Source organism: Magallana gigas, chromosome 9 (assembly GCF_963853765.1).
Source record: "Magallana gigas chromosome 9, xbMagGiga1.1, whole genome shotgun sequence".
Taxonomy (NCBI): Eukaryota; Metazoa; Mollusca; class Bivalvia; order Ostreida; family Ostreidae; genus Magallana; species Magallana gigas.
Genome location: NC_088861.1, coordinates 24,907,196 through 24,933,858, shown reverse-complemented (window position 1 = coordinate 24,933,858; position 26,663 = coordinate 24,907,196). Strand labels below are relative to the sequence as shown.

The 26,663-nt window shown below is 33.8% G+C and overlaps 2 protein-coding genes across 2 annotated transcripts; one reads left to right on the top strand and one right to left on the bottom strand.

Annotated features, from left to right (window-relative positions):
* The first annotated feature begins 2,733 nt into the window (after positions 1–2,733).
* LOC105327938 (adenosine receptor A1) lies at positions 2,734–14,578 on the top strand. The gene is made up of 5 exons (XM_011428619.4): positions 2,734–3,540; positions 10,572–10,793; positions 11,853–12,004; positions 12,426–12,628; positions 13,136–14,578. The coding sequence occupies exons 1-5, from the start codon at positions 3,210–3,212 to the stop codon at positions 13,377–13,379; spliced, it is 1,152 nt and encodes a 383-aa protein (XP_011426921.3). The 5' UTR covers positions 2,734–3,209; the 3' UTR covers positions 13,380–14,578.
* Positions 14,579–17,577: 2,999 nt separating this feature from the next.
* LOC105327936 (uncharacterized) lies at positions 17,578–21,584 on the bottom strand. Its single transcript, XM_011428618.4, has 5 exons — positions 21,065–21,584; positions 20,252–20,398; positions 19,812–19,950; positions 18,044–18,208; positions 17,578–17,907 (listed from the first exon to the last, which is right to left on the bottom strand). The coding sequence occupies exons 1-5, from the start codon at positions 21,547–21,549 to the stop codon at positions 17,710–17,712; spliced, it is 1,134 nt and encodes a 377-aa protein (XP_011426920.3). The 5' UTR covers positions 21,550–21,584; the 3' UTR covers positions 17,578–17,709.
* Between the last annotated feature and the right edge of the window lie 5,079 nt (positions 21,585–26,663).

Here is a 26,663-nt window from a genome sequence, read left to right as displayed (position 1 = left end):
ATATTATAAAATTTAAAAAAATAATATGAAATAAAAAATATATAAGATATTTACTTCAGAATAAGAATTATAACAGTGATAGAATATCACATGTTGAGTGATATAACAAGGTAATTTTTTTATAAATAGAGATTTAATAAATCATGTACCAAGCTTTGAATGCATGGCCATTTTATGGATACCCTCTTTAACAACACTCCAAAAGTTCCTCGGAACACTCAATACGCAATGTCTGATGAAGGAGTCGCTCTGAAGTGGATTATCGACAATGACCTGTTAAACACTCTTCATTCTAAATAGTATTACTGCATTTAGCCACCTTTTGGGGTTTTAATTGCCATGGTGTTTGGCATCGATCAACACTGGCATCTGTTGCGTTAATGGAAATCCGGGCTCTATTGTAGTTTTCCTAAAAACTCGTCCAAAGTGACATCGAGAAGACCTAGCCTCGAAGCACTGCATAGGAAGTACATGTAACCCTCCCCAGAACATATGCTGCCACTTTATGCGCGAGTTACTTAGAGAGTGGGTATGATGCGTTGACAGGGGAGATCACCGATGATTTGACTCGTGAATGGAAGTCGATGACCGAACGTGCCTCAAACACTGTCGAAACAAATGTGACCCGGACAAAATTATTGAAAATTGATATACGATATAAAACTATATATTAGTCATGCGCTCTATCTGAAAAGAAAAAAAAAACTAGATTTATTACCTTTGCGTATTTGCTACAAGTTTATGCAAACATATACAAGTGTAAAGGAAATGAATTTAGCTCATTTTTTAAAAAAGATATTTTACCCGACGTATGATTAACAAAATACATGTAAAAAGCTAACAAGACTATCAATAGATCTCTGACTATGAGTTTTTTTTTCTTTGAAGACACCAAGCAAAGTAGTCCGCGGGGGCAGATCTATGTCTTTTAAATCATATTATACGCCAAATTCAATGGATAAACAACAAATATTACGCAGCACCGCTCAACGATTCTTTTATTACACATATGACGCATTATAATTTATTACACAGCATTAATATTATCAGCCTAAATTATCTGCAGTCCATATCGTTCGCAATTCTTTGCTGACAAACTTTACTAGCGTGCACACTTGGAGTGCCGCGATACTGCCTATTTATTTACATACTGACCACGTGACTCAAACTCTATTCGAACACGTCAAAGAAACCATGTCGCGCAGTATTATAACTACTGAATCAGTTGTGTGTCAACCAAGGCATAATTAGGATGGGGGTCTTTAAAGGGAGTACAAAGTTGGAGGGAACATGATTAAATATATAATTTTTCTTATTAAAGATCCAAAACTTTTCATTCTCGGTAAATTTTAGGACAATATTTATCCAAATTTAAAACGCAAATAAAAAATTTGAATCAAAAATTCAAACTCATACTGTATATGATTTGTGATGAGTTGTAATAATTGCGTCTCAATGGCGCCACATTATTTGTCGGTACCTTTACAGGTCAATATTAATTGATGTCCCCACCTCAACCTTTCCAATATTTCCCATGCTAAAGTGGGAGCGTGGGATACTTTTAGTGTCAATCCGCAATGCAATATATATATATATATATATATATATATATATATATATATATATATATATATATATATATATATATATATATATATATATATATATATATATATGAGCTTTGAAAGGAAACTGTCACACGCACGACGAAATTTATTTGCGTCGCAAAACACTTAGTCAAGTTAAGTTTAATTAGAAGAGCATCATTATATTAAAGAATCGATCTCCACTTAAATTTTATCGGAGACAGGTGATTAAGTCCTATCATGCATTAAATTCAACAAAAATAGCTTGTGCTTGTTTCCCCGAAGAGCACCATGCAAGATCTCTCTTAGTGTCGGTATCGTCACGAAATAGATTTCTTGCAATTACGTTGAAAGTCGAACAAAGGTTAGATTTAAAGCTTAAAGTGAGTACGAATCGGAATTTCAGATTTCGGACTTTATACCAAGGTACTGCGTCTCACATTATTAATCCTATACATCATTTTTACGCTGAATACGTATTATTTTAAATAACGTAAGTGTAGAGTCATGTGTATTGAAGAACCGAAAGTGTATATAACATTTTTTCTCTGGAACTGAATACCATGCAAATATTTTCATTTACTTACTCCTTTGACAAATACCAAAAGAGTAAATTTGAAAAAAAAACTATCTTACTGTAACATTTCAGCCATATCATGCAGTCTCTGTAGAATCAGAACTCGCTAAAAGAGCAACCATACTTGGAAACCTTTTCATCAATGTAATATTCACATTTTACTATATATATTCAAGTTTTTTAAACTTTTATTTAAAGTGTTATTGATGAATCCAACTTGAATTTGAAAAGAATAGTCAATCATTTGAAATTCCTCACCGTCTGGTTAGGCCTACGTGTATACATATGTGAGTTGGAAAGTTACAGCAAGAGAATAAGAAAACAGTAATTTCTTTTAGATAATTGCAGCCGTATCAAAACCAGTGTTAGTGCTATCTAAAATATTGCGTAAGATATATAGGCGTGTTTGTCTTGGTAATCAGTAAAATAAATAATTTAAGAGAGAGAGAGAAAAAGAGAGAGAGAGAGAGAGAAAGAGAGAGAGAGAGAGAAAGAGAGAGAGAGAGATAAGTGTCATTGATCGGATAGAACATAAATTATTTTTTATTAACGTCAAGCATTGATCACGGTTAAACGAATGATTATTGCAGTGGCATGTTGTAACTGTTATATAATATTTGTTTATACATAGATCAAGAGAAAAAAATAACTGCGCATTTCAAGAAATTTTACAAACATTACCGCAACCTGACATTTGGTTGCATAGTAGCACAATATAACTGTATAAATAAGAACATTTCAAGGTATATCACGGAACGTGTACCCCCCAGATAAGTTATCCAAAAGAAAATCCAATACGATATTACGATATATTTGCCATCGCCTGGAGAGGTTGTCGAATACTAGCGGGCCATGAATGCGATTCCGGAGAAATTTACGCGCCGCTTCCTTGTTCAATGTTGTTGAAACCACTTGAAAAAGAGGGAATGTTTTATCGTTTCTAAATACTATAATCCACACAAAAGTATTCCTTGAATGTCAACAGCAATGATCTGCGGGCGAAGAAAAAAAGTGTGTGGATAATAATCCCATATTCGTGCACATTGATGGAGCAGACGATACCCGGTTCGGAAGATGCCGCGACAAATTCGCCATCATTTCTAAACGGGACTGCAATGGAAAAGGCGATTTACTCGACTCCGGAGCCGGGAACTTTGTTCTATGTGTATTATTACGGGATGTTTTCGATCATCGCCTCTGTTAACATTCCTGGAAACATCCTGGTCATTAGGACAGTGATGAGGACCCCCAACCTCCGCCAGCCCTGTAACTTCTACATCGTTAGTCTGGCTGTCACGGATCTTCTGATCGGCTTCATCTACCCCGTGTATAATATTTCTCACCTAGAGCATGTGCCCGAAATCAGCCGGCCTTTAGGTAAGAAAGTCACGATTGAGAGCCATTCTTTAGACTTTAAAATGAAATTGAACGTTGCAATATTTAAAAAAAAATCTGCAATGAACATATTACAAAAATAAGATTCATTCTCTGGTATATTTATTCGGCAGATATCAGTATCGAAGACAAAAACATCGTGCAATGACTCCAAAACACAAAGTTCTCAATACCTGTCTTAAATACTTAAAATAACATTACCATAAATGACTATAGTATAAAATATAATTCTTTTAGCTGAACATCTCTCTCTCTCTCTCTCTCTCTCTCTCTCTCTCTCTCTCTCTCTCTCTCTCTCTCTCTCTCTCTCTCATTTCAATATTTTTAACCAATAAAGAAATCATGTTATTTACAATACAGACGAAGTTGGTTGCAGCTAAAATAGATATATTTAGATTTTTATCGCATTGAACAGAACGTACTTAATCCTCGAATGTCGGATGAAAATTTATTGTTCTTTTATAAAAGGAAACCTTTGAATTTTAGTTCCATAAATTTTCTCCGAATTTCTAATTGCTCTTGAGATTTTGATGCGTGTATGTGTAGACCTGTACATGCATGGTGTTCAAACACTACTTGATGATTACACTCGGTCAAATTTTATGTTCAAGCAGATAGATTCTTCAACAGTGCAGGCACGTAGCATCGGGGGGGGGGGGGGGGGGGGGGGGGGGGGGGGGCAGGGGGGCCTGGCTCCCCCCATCCCCACTTTTTTGCGCAGGAAAGATTTTTCTTAAATTTACATACAAAAAATTGAATTAGCATTGAGTTGGCCCTCCCACTTTTATGGGACCTTGTAAAAAATGGAATTGAAAGTAAGGAAATAAATAGTGATATTGAAGGTAAAAGATTTACCCCCCCCCCCCCCCCACCGATTAGGATTTTCAGGATTTTGGAAAGAAACCTTTTTCCGTTTTTTTTTTGCTTGTCAAGATTTTTTGGACGAGTCTGCCCCCCCCCCCCATACACACTCAAAAACGATGCTACGTGCCCGCAGTGAAAACCTGGATCTAATCCATTTTCACTCGAGTTAGAAGAATCCATTTTATTTTTTAAACCCAGCATTGAATAAAACCTGAAGTACTCATCCTTATAAAAGAAGAATTATGTCCCTTTGAAGTCTGATTTGTATACAAACATACGGACATTCCGTGCGTAAAGCATGCAATGGGAAAGCCGATAAACTTTGTTCAAACAGAAGCGTTATTTATCGCTGATAAATAGGAGTTTTGTTTAAATGTAAACATTTCAAAGTACTTTTTTTTAAGTTAAAGTGCATCTTGAATTTTTTTTTAATTTATTCAATACATTTGATTGTCAATAGCTGTATTGAGGAGGATTACGAAGGGGGGGGGGGGTGTTGGTTAAATCAATATCAAAAGAAAACGAAACACTTTCCTAGCGCAAATTATTTTAGCGAAATACATGTAGTATAAACATAGTCTCTCAAGTGAGAATGTCACAATTTTGTTTCCTTTCCTTTTCTTTAAGGTGAAAATAGGTTTTCGACAACAATCGCGCCCGGAAATGTATGCCTAACATGCATCTGATGTGGTCTCAGAGCGTTCATTGTCTTTTTCCTGTTTTTGTTTTTGCTTCAGTTCGGTTTCTGAAAAATACCAGCCGCGGTAGTGCAAGTCAGTTTCTAAAAATCATTGCATGCGACTGGTGCGAATGCCAATTGATTCAAAGCCGGACATTCTGTTTTCATCAAATCCTGATACCAAGAAACAAAGAATGTTTAGTTTACTCTAGTTTATAAACGAGTATACAAAAGACCAGAGAAGAAAAAATATTGATATTTGATAAATATACATGTATAAGAAAATGCCATAACATCAATATTACAAAAACAGAATTTTAAAGCCAAGTGCACTTTCGATTTCAAATAGAAGATTGTGGTCTTTTTAGTTTTTATTTATTAATTCATCTCTTATATATTTTAACTACCTTGGCCATTAGCAACGAAAAAAAAATGAAATGACACTCCCCCCAAAGAAAAAAAAACACAAAGAAGATCACCTTTCCCCCCAAAACACAAAAAACCCCCAGCAAAACAGCGTAACAGTAATTCATCTGAAGTCTACTAATGCAGATAAATGTAGACTTATATCACATGATTCCAGTGCACTCGTCATTGCTTAGATATAACTTCCTTGTAGAAATAATTGTAAACTGCATGATAGATTATTATCTATCTATTGTATTCGCTGGCAAATGAATATTTATTAATCTATAGACATTTTGTGTCGTAAAATTATTGTGATGTTTGCGAGGTTAAACCTTTATACCTCGGTTGTTATCTGTTTTTAAATCATTTGTTTGTGTTAAATCTTAACTTTTTTTTAAAAACACGTGTTAAGGCTTATCATCCCTGCTCCCTTTTCAGTGTAATTAAACATATCACAAATATTAGAATATTATGTCAGGAATCGTACGCATCATCCTTCGCTTAATCAATTACATAACGTTGTCCTTTGTTAATTTTTTCTCTGCATTATCTTACGCTCATGTGTAAACTATGTTTAAATACTTCATGATTCCTAGAATTCCGTTTTCCTTTTGTTCTATTCTGGACCAGCTATATATCGGCTTAACCGAATATTGTTAGTCAGAACGCATATTATCCGATTTTTTTTTCTAAACCAGTCTGCTACAAAAAAATGTAAACTTCCTAATAAACATCCTTGAACAGTTCATGCATTATCATTTATAATAGATAAGCGTGGTTAATCTGAGTGCAAAAGATCTTTGTGTTTCGATGGAAAGAAAATGACATAATATTAAATGTAAACTGCGCTGTGTGTGTAATGAAATCCCCGTATTGTTTCTAAATAATGTCAGTTAAGAGGGCAAGGATGGTCGTACCCATTTTCAGACAATACCACCCTTCTTAAGTAGAAGAGCTTTGTATGAAGATATATGAGAAAATATATACATTCGGTATCCCCTTATGTTCGCATTGAAAATCTTTGACGTTTAATTTTCAAGGGTAGGATATGAAAATATGAGGATGCTTACATTGTAAAATAGCTAGACGTAGCATTGTATTTCTTGAGAAAAAGAATTTTGAACATAATTCCAAAATACTTCTATTTTGAACTTTGATTTGAGCCCATCCTGGGGCCTCAGTATTGGTCCCAATCGCAGTTTAATAATTCAGAATCTACACTATCTAAGGATTATAAAAAAATTCCCTATATATTTCAATGTTAATTAAACTTTGAACCCCTCCCGGGGCCCAGTTTTGGTCCGGGTGTCATTGGTTTAATTTTTTAGATTTTTAATAATTTGAGTGCAAAACATAAAACATAAAAATAAGATAAATTAAATAATTAATAAAATAAATTCCCCCTTCCGGGGGGAAACAACACTCCATGTACCTTAAAGTGGTGTTTCTCCTAAACGTTTTATGTTCAGGGTTTAAAAAAAAATAAGGAAAGCCAGTCGGGATTCAGATCAATGTATTGTACATCTTAAGGTTACATACTCCTGCATAAATCTGTACACTTAGGGCGTTTTTTGTCAGCCTATTATTTTATTTAGCCACAGTTTTAATTTGGTTCACATTGAATACAGAGAACTTTACGTAATTATTTGATGACTAAGGGGTAAAGGGCACTACACAACACCGGTATATCTGCAAGAACTGGTTTATGCTTCAAACATTAATATAACTTGACAGGGAAAAATATAAGGAAGTTTCCCTATTAATTGTATCCCAGTTAATCAAAAAATATCACAATATAATACTTTCATGTGCGAAGGAAAAACTGTAAATTTTAGCAAATTACTAGTCCAGTACCATTGGATGCCAATTGGATTTCAAGCATTAGAGCAACGAGCAAAACTATTTTAAAAGAAGGTGGGTGAATAAGGCGTGTAAACTGCCTATATGAGGATAGATAAGATACCATGAAATTAAATTATGAACAAATCTCACAATTTCATCCTAAATTATTTAAAACAATGTATATTTACCATAACATCGATTTATAACCTTTAAATATGTTAAATATTTGGAATAATTTGATTTAATCTGGCATATGTGTGTCAAAACCTCCAAATAGTGTCATTTTTGGAACTTCAATGCCTTTTCTTTTATAGACTGGGTCTGGGCTCCACATTTTTATCATAGTCTATATAAGGTTTAAAGGAAATCAGACCGATTTCAATCAACACAAACGTGGAGAGATGACCCACTATACTTGAAAAATGTCATTTTGTATCCCAAGAATTTAACGTTTAGGAGAATTACTACAAGTCCGTAAATTCATGGTTGAAGTTGCATATAGCATTAATATTTAACAATAAAGTTCGTTGTGACTGAAATGGCTCAGTGGTCAGAGCACCAGACATTAGGAAACAATATAGAGCTAGGGTTTTTAGGTTGTGGGTTCGATACTACCAAGACTTTAGAATTTACTTTTTTTCATATATTCAAAACTGAACATAATTAGAAATTGTGCTTTAGTAAACTTGTATTATAACATCATCTAGTAAATTTAGTCGGAAAAAAATTAATTGGAAATTGTTGTTAACGACAAAACCAATTGAGTATTTGTGCTATCTTGTTCCCCCATTTTCTTTTCACAAGTTGAGGTCATATCATAAAACATGCATATGAATAACTGAAAAAAAGATGTACTTCTTCTTGAAAGAATTGTCATTTACATTTCTAAGTACAAGAGTTCTTGGAATAAAAAGCATGCGATAAAATTCCATCATAAATCGGGCTCTTGGGGAAAGCTGATCCAAAGAAAAATACACATCATAATTATATCACAATGGTGATACGGCGATAAAGTACTGTAATTGCAGAAAATTATCGATCCTCTTTGACCCATTAATTAATCAGCTTCCATTCGACTGATTTGTTAATGCACTTATAATACGGTTGAAGGGGGGTTGTAAGAATTAGAAATGTGAACGAAGGCATTGTCAGTAAAGCTAAGTCATGTCTGATCTTACTAACAGTATTTTCGCATCAGATCGGGACGCCAGAAGACAGGTGCGGTATAGCGCTCCGGAAATTGGAAATTTACAGCCGAGGGAAAACAAGCAAACATTTATACGCATGTCTATTGCATCATCCTGTAGATCTATTGAACGTGTAGGCACTTACACCCTTCAGTAACGATAAAATGAGCACTGAATTTGATTTATCTTATCTAGTCATTTTTAATGAAGAAATTAAACATTTACAGAATTAGAAAAAAATTAATACCGATAAATATAATTTTAAATAGCTTAAACAAAGGTCATGCGTGTAAAAAAAAAAAGAACTGTAAAAAAAAAGAATAGACAAAAGTTTTTTTTTTGAGAATTACACCTTTGAAATAGAAGAAAAACAACCGAGAGTACATATGCCCTTTATCCAGTTCCGGGATATTTCAGTACAGGGTTGGTTGTAATGAAATTAAACACTCACTGTTATGCAGTAAACAAGAGAACTGTAATTTTAAGAAACAATAAACAGGATAACGCGCTGTTATTATTCTTGATTAATTTCCTTTATGAACATATATACCGAACCTAAAACCTGTGTCAAGTGTTGTATCATAGCACTCCCGATCTAAATTAAAAAAAAATCATTCTATATAGCTATTGGATGAATCTTTTATACATCACCTTGATGGAGAGCACCTATAATCCATACGTGCCTGTAAAGATATTAACAAAATAATTATTAAATTGTAATTTGATCTGTATGTTGTTAAAATGATACCAATTGATTAATAGAAGCGTAGATGACAACCATGAAATTAATTTTCTTCCTGGTTCGGACTTGATAAGATCTAATGTTTTTTTTTGCAACGAGATAAACACAATGAAGAAAAAATGGATTTTTAGAAGTTAAAGTATGGTATAGACACAAATAATTGATAAGGAACAATTAATGTCCTCGAACCTAATTTTTATTTCTATTGTCATATGCAGTACGTGGTGGCATAGTTATTAATGTCGACACAACAATAATTTTATACTGCGCTTTATCGTATTTGAGGTAAATACCAGAATTTACGTCTAAAAGTTTATATTAATAACATGCGCGGGTCCAGATATTTTTACAGGGGTTTTGCAAGATATTAAAGTTTCCTCGGGGGGGGGGGGGGGTTCCTAGTCATATTTTTTGGTAAATTTACCATGAAAATTTTAAAATTTGAATTTTCAGGAGATAAGGGGTCCCCCCCTCTAGATCCGCGCATAAATAATCTAATCCCTTTCTGTCACTGTTGTCTTTATTTCTAGAAGGCTTCTAGAAGAAGCTTACCATATACCAGGTAACCTTTTGTAACACAGTACGTATATACTAGATATATGGGCAAAGACACTGTCTTTACTTCAGTTAAATAATTGAAATGTTTTGGCCTAAAAATAAATTGGACAATATTTATTTTACGAAATTATTAGGACAGGTCATATGCCGACTTTAAAGAATAAATCTCTCATTATTTCATTGAAATCAAGCCTACAAACAAAGAAACTAATCCATATGAAAATTAATCCACAAAAAAATTACTTATTTGTTATAACAAATTAATAATTTGTTAAAACAAATTTGATAATTTGTTATAAAAAATTAATAAAAGATACTGCTGTGGCCCTAATACGCTTCCGCAGGCACGTAGCATCGGGGGGGGGGGGTCAGGGATATGAAAATAAGGAAAGGATGAGTGAAATTTAAGTTATATACTACGCCAGACACCCCCCCCCCCCCCCGCACGGATTACGATTTTGAAGATTTTGGAAAACTTAAAATTTCCCTTTTTTTGCTTGTCAACATTTTTTGGATGAGTCTGCCCCCCCCCCCCCCACTTTCAAAAACGATGCTACGTGCCTGTTCCGTAATAAAGGTATGGATACATTTATAATTTAAACGACATCATATTGCAACAATTGCAACTTCTCGGGCCTTTCCGGCAAGCTTGTTTTTCCGAGCTTGCCGGAAAGGTCCGAGAAGTTGCGATTGCATATTGCAATTAAATTTTTTGTTTCATCTTTTCTTCTAGGTCAGTGGAACGTTTGTCGCTTCTTGGTGACGGAGGTGCTTGCCTTGGAGATTTGTTCCTCGTACCATTTAGTAGCCATCACTGTCACTCGGTATATCGCCATTGTGTATCCTTTGCGCTATCATCTTTACATTACCACGAAGTCCACAAAGTTCGTCATTTCTACAATCTGGATTCTATCACAAGGAGTGTGTATAGTAATGTACACTATTTACAATCCAGGTACAAACATATTAAGGAAGATGCAAATATCCATGAGAGCGAAAAAAGCGAAAATAAAATAGGGACGAACATTTCCATGCATGTTTACAATACATCAATAGCCAAGAACATGTTTTACATCAATTAACGGAATTATAAACCCTTTGAAATACAATTTGCTATACATTTTAAGATTTGTCTATAAAATATTAAATAGATATTGTAGGATAAAATTGATTATATGCTGCATAGTGGTGTTGTGTCTTACTAAGAACAGTTGAATGTTTTACTAGTATTTTTAGGATTACCGGTATTTGCCCCCCCCCCCCCCCCCGCATTTTAATGCGAAGCAACGTACTTGTTGTTAAGTAGCTTTCTTATCTTTAATTTGATATATAAAATATGTTTTATTATTATCAATTTTTGTAGCATTGCATGATAAGTTATGTCTGATGGAAAGCACGGGATAACATCATGAACACATTCTGAATCGAGAAGAGGGTTAACCTTTTGATAGATCTTTAGAACGGTTCGGAATTAAAGGGACATGGTCACGATTTTGGTCAAATTCTATTTTGCTGTTTTTATTATTTACAATGCTGTAGAAATGCAATTCTAATGATGAAATGAAATTTGAGAGTCAGTCATTAAGTTATAATATAAGCAAGATACAGAGCTCACAATTCTTTGATATATACTATTAAACAAGGCTCTTGCGCTGTTTTTGTTTACATAGGTTCAATATACCAGTAACAAATCTTTTACAAGCTGATTTGTCTTAATTCTTATTAATTTTAAGCATAGATAAACTGTTCCTAACGTTTAACACATTCATTTAAGCTCTATAATTTGGCTTTTCACTTCCAACATTCAAAATGTAAACAAAAGCTTTGTTTACATAATAAAGAATTGCAAGCTCTGTAACTCGCTTATAACTTAACGAATGTCACTAGAAGTTTTTGTTGCATTTTAAAATTGGCTTTGTAACCAGTCAAATCGGGAAAATAATTTTTGACCAAAATCGTGACCATGCCCCTTTAAGCTAACATAGTACACTGATATTTATTTATTTTGTTACAGAGGAGTATATAAACAAGCCAGGGAGTGTGTGTAGATACGAGCTCATCTTCTCCATTGCCCATGTGTGTGTTCTCTTCATCATCCAGCTGTTTCTACCTCTACTTGTTATGCTCGGCCTTTACGTTAGAATCGCCAAAATTGCAAGAGCGCAGGTATGTGGTATCTCCAAAATTGACAAGTTCAGGATTTGTTTTTGTTTAAATACATGCTAGTTCTGAAAGTACTTCTTTTTTATGACTGATAAAAATGACCCTTTTCACACATAGAAGATAGCTTATAACGATGCAATAATAAAAAAAAAAAGCGAAATTTTTTAATTTAAAATCATATTATGATAGTTGGTGCGCCGAAAAGTATAATCTTTATTTGTATATTAAGACAAACGTTTTTACTATACTGACTTCAGCAGTTGCAATATACTAGATGTAGTCTGTAGCTCCCGGTCTGAAAAAATTCGGACGACCTCAGGTCGTAAATCCGAATTTTTTCAGACCGGGAGCTACAGACCTGCAGCTTGCAATATACGAACATTAATCCACCACGAACAATGATCACAAAGATATATCATTGTAGGCAAAAGTAATAGCTCTACAAGAGCGAGTGTCTTGGAAGAACAGTACTCAGTCCAGCAGCAATATAATACGTCACGAACTGAAATCTACATTCATGGTGTCCATTTTGTTGGGCTGCTTTGCCATTGGATGGATGCCAATGATGATCTACTTCTTTTACGAAATCACGTGTGTTCAGAACTGTTCTATTACACCCTTCATACGGTACGTTCAATGCACGTAAGATACAACGTCATATTTTTAAGTCTCTGCTTGAAAATCCAAACTGTTATTATACCCTCGCTCCGAAGGAGAAGGGGGTATACTGTTTTACCCTTGTGTGTCTGTCTGTCCGTAACCAAACTTTCTGTCGCATATTTCTCAGCAACTATTCATTGCATGTGCTGGAATTTTTACTACACTGTTTGTTTAGGCATGCCATACGTTTGGATATATTTTCGTCCAATCGGACGTTAACTTCCTGTTAAATGTTGACTTTGTATATTCACATAATAGCGGGGGTATTACTAGTGAGCATTGGCTAACAGATATCTCGTTTAAACGTATTAAAAGACTTCATAAGCAAAGATCTTTTGAATCGTTTTCGAAAACATTTTACCCCTTTTCGTGCATCAGTTGTTCATAAATAAATATATACATTCCAAAAAGTCAAACTTTGTCATTTTGTAGATTTAACATAAGATTTATGAATAATGTTTCTTTTTTATGCAGAGCCAGTTGCCGAATTTTATTGTTTATGAATTCAGCTGTAAATGTGTTTATATATGCGGGACGATTAGCTGCATTTCGAAAGAGCATCAAAAACGACTTTACAGAACTCTACAACATACTTTGCACATGTGCCACTGAAAGATTTGGCATGAAGCATTCGGAGAGTGTCTCGTCCAACCGATCAAGCGCTCTGCAGACCGAGATAAGTCATGCACAGAACTGGGACTTCAACACAAGCCTATAATTTTGATAACTTCAGTGCAGGACCGTTACCCTTTGCTCGGAAGATACAGATCACTGATTTCAATGACCCTCGAGGCTCTAATTTTAATATTTATTCTTTTTGGGTGGGTAAGGAAATATTTCTTTTTGAAATCAGCTTATTAAGAAAGTTACGACGTTGTTACGATTAAATCGCAAAAGTTTTCGACTTTTTTGCGATCATACGGCCGATATGTCATACTTTGTTTCAGACTGTAGTGATATGCTATGTTCACTACTGACAGTAACCTCAACTGTCTTTCATTTAAAAGTTCCATTACTTTCACACGTTAGTGGAGACTTTGTCGATAGTTTTCACTGAGCATAAAAGAATGATGACCATATAAAAAGTACACGTTCGAGATTAAGGAGGACCCATATAGACTCGATAATTGTTACGTTGTTTTCCGGATCCGTCCGTTTGTTGTAACTAGAAGTATAGATGATTTTAATGTTCAAAAACAAGGATATGATTTTTGTATAATTTATTTTTATACATTGTATATTGTGAGTCATATTGCGATTGTATTTATTTAAGAAATAATGCAAAGAATGTTTTTTTTATTTAAACAAAACCCGATTTATCATGTTGTTTATATATGCAGCAAATAAAACAGATTTCAGTTTTCATATATCATCAAGGTACATGTGGATTGAATGAAAAAATAAAAGTTCTCGATGTTTCCTGATCATAATTATCTAAAAAAAAATTAAAATTAAAATAGGATGTTAATTCGCCTTTTTCAAAATTCAAATATAATCACTGTTCAAAAAAATTTCGAATTGTACATGTACAATTTCTTATCAGTTTACTAAAAAATGCACTGAATATTTCACACGGAGATAAATTGTAAACCTGAAAGATCAAAGCTGACGGATTTATCAATTACACAGCGTTGTAAAGTGGAATAACTTCAATAGACAGAACATCAAGCGTTGTAAAGTGGAATAACTTCAAAAGACAGAACATCAAATAATAGAGGTGTCCCGTACGTACTAAATCAGTCATACCGTTCTCTTAAGTTTTCTGCGTTTTCTTATCCTAGCATCAAATAAATGTATTGTCAATTCACAACGCTACTGTACTCCTTTCTGCCAATTCTAGATTTTACAGACTGTTGTTATATTTTGTATAATATTCTTGTTTTTGATATGAAACTTTTAAATTCAATAAATTAAAGAATTTTAATACACGAATTTGTTGTTTCCATGGTTATAAGAAACCTTATTTAGCCAAAGACTTAAATCGAAGGAGATACTGTAAACCAACTTTTATTCGCGGCGATTTCCTGGAGATAAACTTGATCGCGACGACTAATTTTCGCGACCAAGCCTTATCCAGACGCATGTTGTGATAAGAATCAAACAAAAAGGGCTTGTTCGCGGCGAGAAATATTCGCAACAACAACGCTCTCGACCTCGCGAAAATTTCTCGCACGCGAATAAAAGTTGGTTTACAGTAATTAAGATAAGAGATGTTATAATAATGATTAGACTGCTGTATGCATGATAAGTCGAAGGAATAATAATCCGTTCTATTACCCTCAGTGTTAGCAACACCCTTACCAACGGGTAACACAACGAATTATTACATGCGCCTAAATTATGCGCGTACGGTCCGCCATAAAATTCACGTCATTTCTATATAAAAACAGAACGTTTTCTTTGTACTTAAGACATTCAATATAATAAAATAAATAGTGCCTGCATGTTTGGGAGGGTAAGAGTTGAAATTAACACCCCTCGAAAACCATTGTCAACCTCCGCTTCGCGTCGGTCGACAATGGTTTTCTCGGGGTGTCAATTTCAACTCTTACCCTCCCAAACAGGCACTATTTATATAATATCACACGCTCATCTTAAGCAGGTGTTTGTCGACTTGAACTTTATTTCCGTACTGTTCTAAAGATCTATCAAAAGGAAAACCTCTTCACGATTCAGAATGTTTTCATGGTGTTAACCCGTGCTTGCCATCAGACAGAACTTATCATAGAATGCTACAAGAATTGATAATTATAATAAAACATATTTTATATATCAAATTAAAGATAAGAAAGCTACTTAACAACAAGTGCGCTGCTTCGCATTAAGGTAAGGTTTGCGGTTACAGGGAGATAACTCACACATTTTCATTGTGACGTAACACCAACTCCCCATCAAAATTTATATGACGTCATAATTGATTTCAGGTTTTTTTTTTATTTCGCGGTTTTTTTTTTTAGTTTCAATGAAAAAATAAGAGGACACAAGCATTTTATCAATTTCCACGAAAACGAAATCCGCATCATATGGTTTTGAATAGTGTTTTAGAAACATCAGATTACACATATTCTAAGATACGTTTTTCCTGAAATCGGTGGACTTGGAAAGGTTTCAAATAATATGTTTTTGTTTACATAATAGTAGTCCAAAATTAAGACTTTTGTCGCATTTTATTCTATTTTTAGATAGTTCATCAGAAATTAATAAAAGTGAATCATGATATTAATAGTGATATTATTTTCGAACATTTTAAGCATAAATAACCCCCATAATAGTCACATATAAAATGTACATATTTTCACGAAATTGTTTACATATCATCAAAATGAAAATTGGAAATCATGAACTTTGACCTTTTGTAGTTATAAAACGGGACGGGCAAAATTCATTTGAATTTCATGAGAAAAAAGACTTAAGTATAGTGAACAAAATGGTATGTAACTTTGGTACAACCTCTAAAAAATGCAAGCCGCAAACCTTACCTTAAAATGGGGGGGGGGGGGGGGGGGCGCAAATACCGGTAATCCTAAATATACTAGTAAAACATTCAACTGTTCTTAGTAATGTCAGGTTGTAAATTTTGAATTTACTGGGTGGGTGTAAATACAAAATTTACAACATGACAACAGTTGTTACAACATGACAGTAAAACACAACACCACTATTTAGCAACTGAATTAATCAAAATCCTAAAATATCTATTTAATATTTAATAGACAAATCTTAAAATGTATAGCACATTGTATTTCAAAAGGTTTATAAACGTTAATTGATGTAAAAGATGCTCTTGGCTATTGATGTATTGTAAACATGGAAATGTTCGTCCCTATTTAATTTTTCGCCTTTTTCGCTCTCATTGCCAGCTGGCGAATTTAATTAAGAATTGTCGAATTCAAAACAATTCTTAAACAAATGAGAGCATCTATCACACCACTATGTCTGGGCAAAATCAAGATGGGTGACACAGATGACGTGTTTAAGGACAAAAAAAAAACCACATAGCAACAATAACCCTGTATACAGTATCATAAACGTGTTGAAGGGCAAAAGAATTCTGTATATACAGTATCTTAAATTGCAATACAGATGCATTAATGCTTTAGCAACTAGGCGTATGGCCTGCCACATATACCGCTTGAGCAAACAAATCTCCCCCCCCCCCCCCCCCCCAAAAAAAAAGCATTACAATTACTGCAAAAAATTGAACCGCCCTCATCTGTGTTCCTAGGAAGACTTAACTTTTACCTTTACAAAGTTTCCCCTAATTTTCTTCATTTTAAAAATTTCCTTTAAATTTACATCCCTTCAGGTTGTGATCCTTCTTGGACCTCCTTGACTATTGTACATGTACCTCTCAGACAAACTTGTATCCTTGTTTTCGTTATCTTACATGTACATGTACCAGTACTGCCACCTTGTACACCAAATTCACAAGTCACCTGAGTAACAATGTCTAACAGACACTCTCTGATAATGATATATATACGTATACACTATATGATGCATGATCATGATTATTATCAAATACTGTGTACAGTAAAACATGTATATAGTGAACTAGCTTATAATGAATTGATGCTTACAGCAAACTGATTTTCACTCCTTGTGAGTTTCAAACATGTTGTGAAGCTAAAGGATATAATGAATAATGTTTATAATGATTCAAAATTGTCCTCCCTGGCACTTCCTTATAAGCGTGTTTTACTTTATACGCATGTACATGTATTACATATAATGGCACAATAATAATATAAAAAGAGTTAAATTTCTGACATATTTTATTTGTGTGATGGGGTGGTAATTAGTAGACCCCAAAACAAGCACAGCTATAATGTATAACATTCAATGTCAAGACATACATGTACTTCTTACATTCTTAATTGAAAACTTGTGTAGAAGTTTACATAACTACATGTAGGCATATTTACAACAGTCATTTTCACTTATGCACACAGAGTTTAATAATAATGATTATATGTATATCAATAAACATTTTATTTAATACATCTCTTTAGCCATTGCACATACACAAGAATCTGCAGAAGTGTACTTCAGTTACGATTCACCTTTGATTGCACAAATCCGAACCAGAAGAACAATTCTAAAATTTCGTGTCGGTCACGGATGTCCATATAATCAAACGGTCGGGTGTAGGAAATCCTTGCCTTATTTGTACCGTTAATCTCTTTACTCTTCTCCAGCAGCTCTTCATAATGTTCTTGATTAATATCCAGGTATGTGAAAATGATCTGGTCAAAATTAACACAATGTAGGATTAGAAAATAAAAAAACATTATAAATTTTGATTTTTATATTCATACTAAATTTTAAACGATATTGTTAAATACCTGCTCTACATGTAATTTATATCCACATAATACTTACTTTGGTTCCAATACACAAAATTCCCACTACATTTGGTCTAAAAAATGAACTGTCTCTTTCCATGAGGAGTTGAACTCCATGCTGACCAAGAGCTTCCTCTGACACATTTTTGTACGTGAAAGTTTCTGCATAATAACTTCCTTTAAAAGCATTGCACTGTTTTACCTGAAAATTTACAATCAATAGAGCTCAATTCTAACCACTTGTTTTTAAAGCCATAAACTTATTATGTCATAAATTTATTTCACCAAAGACTATTTAAAATTGCACCGTCATTATTAAGGGATTAGGCCATCCTTAAAAAAATGTTTGTTTAAAATTGGGGGTTTCCAGACCAAGGAGGAAAAGGGAGTTTTTTTTTTCTTTCCCAAACTAGAAGCTTACCTAATTAAAAAAATTGGTAAAAATAAAAATCTCAATGAACTTGTAACTATGTGAACATTGTATAAAGATAAAAAAAAACAATAAAAAAGAAGTTCTTGAATTTTTGCTCCTGAAATTTTATCACCAGGGGGTATTTTAATGAGGCAGGAGGCAATTTCAAACAAACAATAATTTTATTTAGGCCTTGGTATATTTCAGATTTATAAAACCAAAACTGATACTTGGGTACTTCAGAAGCTGAGGAACAGCTTATAATTTCAATCCTTTGTTTGATTTATAAATAGGCATTATTCTATGCAGACTCAATACTGATACATGTATCTTCTGAAAACAAGAGGTAACAGTGACATCAATATCAGACTATTTATATTAAGGATGATATGTCATGCCATACAAATCATACTGAAATACATATTTTCATTAAAAAAATATACATGTATTTTTAAATTTATCAATTTGGCCAACTTTTGACAATTTACTTACAATACTAAAAATAATTTGTAACATATATAATAGTAGTACACCAGATGTGTTTACTTCAAAGAGTGATAACTCAAGCAAAAATATTCATGCAAGTTGGGATTTTTCATGACATCTGCTGAAAAATTAAGGTGTTTATTTTCTCCTGCTGTATTACTCTTACAAAAATAATTTGGAAGATGTATCTGCTAAAACATGTACTATGGTTGATCATTTATGCATATAATTCATTATATGCAAAAACAAAAAATCATCTTTTAATCTTTCTTAAACATGGATGAATGGTAAAAAGAATTAATGCTTTAATTGTGATAGGATTTGATTGTTATCCAGCTGGTGCATTTTCAATCTCCTCACAAACTATGGCTCTGGGATAAGAAACTTACAACTCGTTGGATAAAACCATGTATCGTCTATAACAAATCATAAGAAATTCTACATACATGTACATGCCGCAACATCATGTTACATGTATATAATGGAAATTAAATCATTATAAGATGACATCACTAACAACAATAAATTACTGTAAGGCACGTTTTATATTTGGCGTGTACGATATTTGGCGGAAAATAGTTTTAGAACAAGTTGGCGTGGATTTGAATTAGCATATCCCTCTTATACATGTATGCATTACATTTTGCGATGTAATTTAGTGGAAGTCACATTCCGCCAAAAATGCTAAATAGAATACACAGCCAAATGTAATACGCTTACAGTATTCCTTTAAAGAGCAAGTTGGCAGAATGATTTTATTAATTCTCTTAGCAAACTTTCCCAAACCTTGGAACCTCTTAGCAAGACCCCAAGACCCCAACCGTGGAACTTAACACTGATCTCAGCGATCTGACAAATGCTATCATTAGGAAGCTCATTGACAAAATAATAATGCATCTTAACTAACCTCTGTTACAACAATCAGCTGTAGAAATGACCCCACTGTTGGTGGTGTAGTCGTCGGGAGAGTCACAAAACGGACGGCCGGTGTGCCTCGAACATCAACGCCTCGGATACAAATGCTCTCCGGGTACATCTTACCAGGCCTTAATGAAAGAGGTTGTGAAATCTCTGTGATCTTACATGTAGAAGCATTTATTTTTCAAGTCAATGTGATTAGTATGTTTTCACTAAGCATGTTATTACTAAGCATGTATTAAATCTAACAATTCATATCTTTTCCATATACCATCCTTTATTAGGTAGATTACGTAGCCTGCCTTTGACAAATTTCAGCCCTCGGGCATTCTTCCTTCTGGCAGGTTGGGCTGATACAGATGTTATATGGAAAAAAGGTACAAATATTTATTATTTTTGATGCTGTATTAATATTTAGAATATACCTACTCGGGATAAAGGAGACAAATTTTGGAGAAAGCCATGAACAGATGTGTGAATCTTCCCTCTTTCTGTCTGGGTTTCCACCATCTAACAAGAATCATGGAGAAATAGGTCCAAAAATCGATCAGGTTTGTCCTCCACCTATAGAATATGCTGTTAAAGAAAAACAGGTCCAAAAATCTATCAGGTTTGTCCTCTATCTATAGAACCACTGAGCTATTGAGACCAGATATACTGACTGACATTCACACAACTATTAAGTTAAACCCAGTGACATAAAATGTCATAGGTGGAGAAAAGTCAAGTCTCAACAGGGACTCGAACCCAGGGCCTCTGGCGTACCGTACCAGCGCTCTAACCACTAAGCTATTGAGACCCGATATATTGACTGACAGTCAAACACCTGTTAATCCGGTGACATACTCCCCCTCTTGGTAGAAAATTTGTCCTCAAATTTACGAGTAGAATTTTACGAGTTAAGGTAATGTTGTGAAACATGTTCCTAGGAAGTGACCGTGGGATTTGTACGTTGGGCACCAAATATCACAGGTGGTGAAAATTATAGTCAAGTCTCAACCCAGGGCCTCTGGCATACCGTGCCAGCGCTCTAACCACTGAGCTATTGAGATCTGATATATTTACTGACATTCACACACCTGTCAACCCGGTGACTTATAGAATAAGCTGTTAAAGAAAAAATAGGTCTGACAGTAACACATAAAAAGTCAGGTGCAAAAGTAACAAAAATCTACGATTATGTATCATACTGATCATAGAGCCAAGAAAGATAACAATTTTTTGACATTGAAAAGTTTATACCTTTTGAAATCTTCCCCAGATTGTAATAATATGTTTGTACGTCTCCTGCTCTTGCTCTCCTCTGATTCTTCTGTTTGGAGGCGTGTCTCCAAATTATCTTTATTTTCTTCGAATTCTTTCATTGCATTCTGAGTCTGTTGTATTTCACCAGGAATTCCTTGGCCATGTTCCTTGTCAAAGTCAAATGAAAATTTCCAACAGTCTTCTGTACATCGCAGTAATTTCTGTCTTATCTCGGGCAATCTGTCTAACCCGTGAAACTGGATGTCTCTACGATCTTTCAGTACAGACACGAAATTTGAAAGATCTGTGGCATTCGCGTCATAGTATACACCGAGAGTTGACAGGTGATCTATTTTCCAGTCTAATGCTCTCCTTGGAAGTTTCCGAATTTGTCTGCGAGGTGCTACAGGGAACTCATATTCAGAGCTACATGTACTTTCCAATGATGAAGAATCCTCCTTTGGTATTTGTTTTGCCGCCATGCCGTCGAACAAAACGAAAATGAAAGTAGAGGAATGCGTGCGCATATAAAATAAGGTTACCACTGCATTCGCCCCATGTTTGTTCAGCCCTGCATTCAGAGAGAGAGAGAGAGAGAGAGAGAGAGAGAGAGAGAGAGAGAGAGAGAGAGAGAGAGAGAGAGAATACATGTATATTATGCTCTAGCTATAGATTGATGGTACTGATACATGTGACAATAAATACTAAATAAATAAGATCCGCGGCCTTCTTGGAAAATTATTTTTATCATCCACAACTAGCGCTCCCGTAGAATTCAATGATGTACGCAAACTAATCAGTATTAGCGGGCATCAAATAAAATGCAAATTGGGCACCATTACTTTGTTTGTCGCGTTCCAGCCTGAAAGCTTGTGTTTTATCCGGACCGTTTTTTCTTCTGCATGCAATTGATCGCTGGGCCATGAGGATTTTTAAAGAAAAATAATTTAATAGATTTAAAATCATTATATGTATGTCTTACATGTATCTACATTTAAGAATTGTTGTTTTTGTAAGGGTCGATCTGTCACCAAGTCCCTTATGTTAATCAAAATCACAAGATATACATTTGATTTTATTTTTATAGAAACGTGTTGAGCGAAATTTTCATTCAATTAATTTCATTTCATTGCATTGATTTTGTTTGAGTTTTTTTACTTGTTACATTAATTTCTTTACTCACTTGCTCTTGTTAAAAAGATATTAGTTTTCTACTATTACAAAAATATTTCATAAAACAACACAAACAATCGAAAAACACTATTCTCTAGCATATAAACGCAATAAGATTTTCAAACTTTTTGGAGAGGTTGTGATACTTTTATAAGATGTGCATGTAAACTCAAAAAAATGTACACAATGTACGTTCCACCCTGTGCCATTTGAACCCGAAAAAAATCTCTAAATCTCAAGGGTGTAATTTATGGAGAATTAAGGAAGGAGTCTTCTCGTTATCAAAAATACTTGTGTCACGGTAACTTTGATATATTAATATTCGCTATATGTATGCAACTCTTTGAAATATATAGTGTCTACATGCATATTCACTTTACAAGCCTTGCGAGCATACAAGCACCATTTCAACTCGTTCGATAAAGTAAATGAAAACCTCACAATTCTAGAAATTTTTTATGTAATAAATTGGATATATTAAAAAAAAATAGCTAGTTACAGAGAACCATCGTGAAATGTAAACCCTGGTATACGTACAATATTAAAACTGCATGTACATGTTTGGTCAATCAAATTTCATTGGTATCTTTCACTATATTCCGTAAGAGGCAAACAATTACCATTGACGTTGATCCCAAAAGTAAAAATATATAAACTATTTGAATGTAAAATGAAGAATAAATCTTACGCAATAATTTTAATTAACTACGTGGCCAATTTTGAATTTCATTTGATTAAGATATTTTAATTCTGCAAAATTCTCATAGCTCATCAATATTTTCACATAAACTAAGGGTAACGACTCTCGTTCCCTAAAATGTCGTACGAACAAAAAGTTAACTGATGGGAAATGATTTGAATTCAAATATTTTTTTGCTATATCAAAACTTCGACATTATGTACTTATGTACTTCCAAATGCCCAGTATGACAAGTTGTAATTGGTTGAATTATGAAGGAATATTTACATTTTCCAGTTGATTTGTCTGTGTTAACACTATAAATCGATTGTGTAATACATCGTCCGAGGCATTTCTATTTTAGTATTTAATATTTAACTGTAGAATTGCCGGGCATTATATAAAATATTAGTACATGTAATAAGGAACCATTTTTTGACTATTATTTATGAGTTAATCAAATACAGTCTGACGTGATCAGATCTATCATTAAGTTCTTCGGGCTTTATTAGATTTGATAACCACGAGCGTATTTAATCATCTCATAATACTAGTACTCAAAGAATGAATCCCTATTCCTTAAATCTAGTCAGTACAACCCACAACATTTTCGCTAACGGGAAGTGAATCTTGCTGAAACTCTCGATGGAAACATTTGAATAAGAGGTCAAATATATGAATTTCATCATTCATTCCCAACTATTTCTTTAACATATTTCAATCATTATGGAAATACTTTACTGCATGAGTTTAAATGTAAACATTTGGTTGAAAATGATAATAAAGTAAGCGGTCCTCAAAATACTATTTCAACAACTTTACTTCTGATCAAGTTTTACATATTTTCTACTTGGTGATAGACAATTATCCTATAAAACTATCTGTTCAATTTCAATTACACGTAACTCTATATAGAGTTAACAAAAAGATTCTAAATAATTTTTATGTTTTTACTAAACATTTTGCATATCATACAATATTCCTAAGCATACATATGCACTCAGCTCTTATATCTCTTATTTTTTGCTATTTAATTTATTCTACTTATAATATTTCTTTTTCTTCATTTTCTATTATAAATATGACTTTCTGTTCTTTTTCTTTTCTCTTTCTACATAAGTTCCTATTCCTTTAATGCTGCAATAACCTATTTTGTTATATTACTCATTTATGATTATGTATTTATTACACCATTGTACATATATAATCTGATGTCCAATCCTTTTATGTTATTACAATAAAAGACGCATAAAGCAAGAACGTTTGCTTATAGTGAAGTGATTTACATTTCCCGTGTGCTTAAAACATGCTGTGAAGCTAACGAAAAAAACCCCCCAAAACAAATTACGTTTATTACACAGGGGCCAAGCCCGTTTCAACATTAATTTCAATGTAACCATAAATAAAGACAGGGGTCGAACTCTGACCCAGATAAAAAACTACCAGCTCGCTCCAAAAGCCTAAAAAATCAATTCTTTTTATATAATACTCTCAATATGCATGTATTTTTCAGAAAAGTAGTGTCTGAGATACACTCATGCCGAATTTAAAGTTGATGGGTTTTAAAATAGCGGAGATATACGTCATTATTCTCTCGAAGTCGCCAGTTTATTTTTATTCGGACATTTACCGGTCCAGGATTCACAATGGATTTTGCCTATGACAACATCAGTATTGCAACAAGTCGACAAACATTCGCATTAATCTTTTAAAATCTTACATCATATGCGCCCTTCTTACATACAAAAACTCCAATAAAATTCCTTAAGGTGGCTCTATACACCACTTTTTGATGACGCAGTACGCAAAAAAAAAAAAAAAGTAAATCTGGAAGCATGCAATTCCGGTACTGGCTGATTTAAACTGAGGCGAATTGTATGGGGACCGCTCTTTTGAACAATTGGTTAAATGAATTGATTAATTTGATAATTGAAAAATTCATTACTTACAAGTAATGTGGTATGTGACACCTCCTCGTTGTGTGGTATTATTTATCGAAATAAACAATAAAATCAAGTATAATTTTTTATTAATAAATAGTTTCTTTCCCTGCATCTATATGTTACACCGTAGCGCAGTGGGTTAGTGGGTTAGTGGGTTCACTACAAATATGTAGGTCATGAGTTAGATTCCCGATGAGAACCATACATTTTTTAACCTTCCAAAATTTCTAAAACGTATTTTTTGGTTGAATACTGTGAAAGAAAATTCTAAACCAGTGAAAGTGTTTCAATTAATATGTTTTACGGTGCTACCGTTCCGGCGAGTGCAGCAAGAATTACACATACTGTACCTTGCATCATTGTCAACTTATAGTTCTATTTAGGTATCAACGAACGTCAAAGAATTTTTGAGAGAGTATTGCTCTACAATAAGTATGCCAAAGGTACTAATTTTAATGGTTATGATACATACAGCGCAACCCCCTACCCAGAGAGAGAGAGAGAGAGAGAGAGAGAGAGAGAGAGAGAGAGAGAGAGAGAGAGAGAGAGAGAGAGAGAGAGAGAGAGAGAGAGAGAGAGAGAGAGAGAGAGACCGGTACCTGTTGTAGGTGTGTAATTTCCCACTTTTAGATTTAATGGTCTGACTATATGCAATATCTACATATTTTTTTTTTACCTGTTTATTTTTTCAGTTTATTCCTTTTTATTTAGATTAAAATGTCCTATTGTTTATTTCCTCCCTACTCATATACTTACCTGCCTAACGTTACCGACATGCATGCACAATTATTTAGTTTAAAATTGATCGATATGACAGTAAAGTATGGCTCTTGCTAGTATATATATATATATATAAAATCTCAATATAACAAAAAAGATTAAAAACAAATCATATGTCAATAAGGCAGATATCGCAGACTATACTGAAATAGCCAGTACACTCATTTGTTTGATCCACCTCTAAATTTATCGCGGGAAATATAGCGCGAGTGCACTGTGACGTCATCCATGACTTTGTTCGTCTTTGTTTACGTTTCTCGACTCAATACGAAGGTATGGAAGCATGTAACAAATCTTTTGAGTCTCGCCAAAGCACATGCGGCACTCAAAACGTGTCTTCAAACTTTAAGTCACCGTAAATTACGAGTTAAAAGTCGGCCATTTTTGGCATAGCACCACGGGTGAAAACATTAGAGAGCATTATGGGACGTAGACAAAAAATTTTGTTTGATGAACTGTAGGTTTCGCTCGTTCTTTTTCCCGCGCACACTGGTTCTTAGAGCTCGCTTCGCTAGCCGGCGCTGCGCTCGCTATAATAAACTTTAATGCACATTGATATCGAAAGATGTTCCTTACCACCATAAGGGGATGGGAGGGTTGTTTTGAAGGTTGGGATACATAAATCCTACTAGCCTAGTCAATTTTCCCCTTTATTTAGTTGACTTAGTTTTGCATTAAAGCGAATATATTCACTTTTACAGGCCTATATTGAAATAAGTATGTATTTATCATTCCAACATCATATTTAGGAAATTTTCTTCAACTCAGAAATGAAAAGTCCCCAAGGTGTTTGGGCCTTGGAACTTACGAACGATAACCCTTACTTGAGGAACTTTCATACCAAATGAAATATTTTTTGTGTTTATTTGCAATGATTTTCATTCAATTTTTTTATGTCACAGTTATCAAAATACATTTTCTTATAACATCAAGCAACTTTTTCAGATGATTTGTCAACAGAGTCAGAAAATATGAAAAATTATGTTTTGGGAAAATACTAAAAAAAATTGCAATTATAATA

Coding starts and splice junctions, on each gene's coding strand:
- LOC105327938 (XM_011428619.4), top strand. CDS start 3,210: ATGGAGCAGACGATACCCGGTTCGGAAGATGCCGCGACAAATTCGCCA. Junction 3,541..10,571: donor CGAAATCAGCCGGCCTTTAG/GTAAGAAAGTCA, acceptor CTTTTCTTCTAG/GTCAGTGGAACGTTTGTCGC. Junction 10,794..11,852: donor GTACACTATTTACAATCCAG/GTACAAACATAT, acceptor ATTTTGTTACAG/AGGAGTATATAAACAAGCCA.
- LOC105327936 (XM_011428618.4), bottom strand. CDS start 21,549: ATGGCGGCAAAACAAATACCAAAGGAGGATTCTTCATCATTGGAAAGT. Junction 19,951..20,251: donor ATTTGTCTCCTTTATCCCGA/GTAGGTATATTC, acceptor TCTTTCATTAAG/GCCTGGTAAGATGTACCCGG. Junction 17,908..18,043: donor TTTTGTGTATTGGAACCAAA/GTAAGTATTATG, acceptor AATTTTGACCAG/ATCATTTTCACATACCTGGA.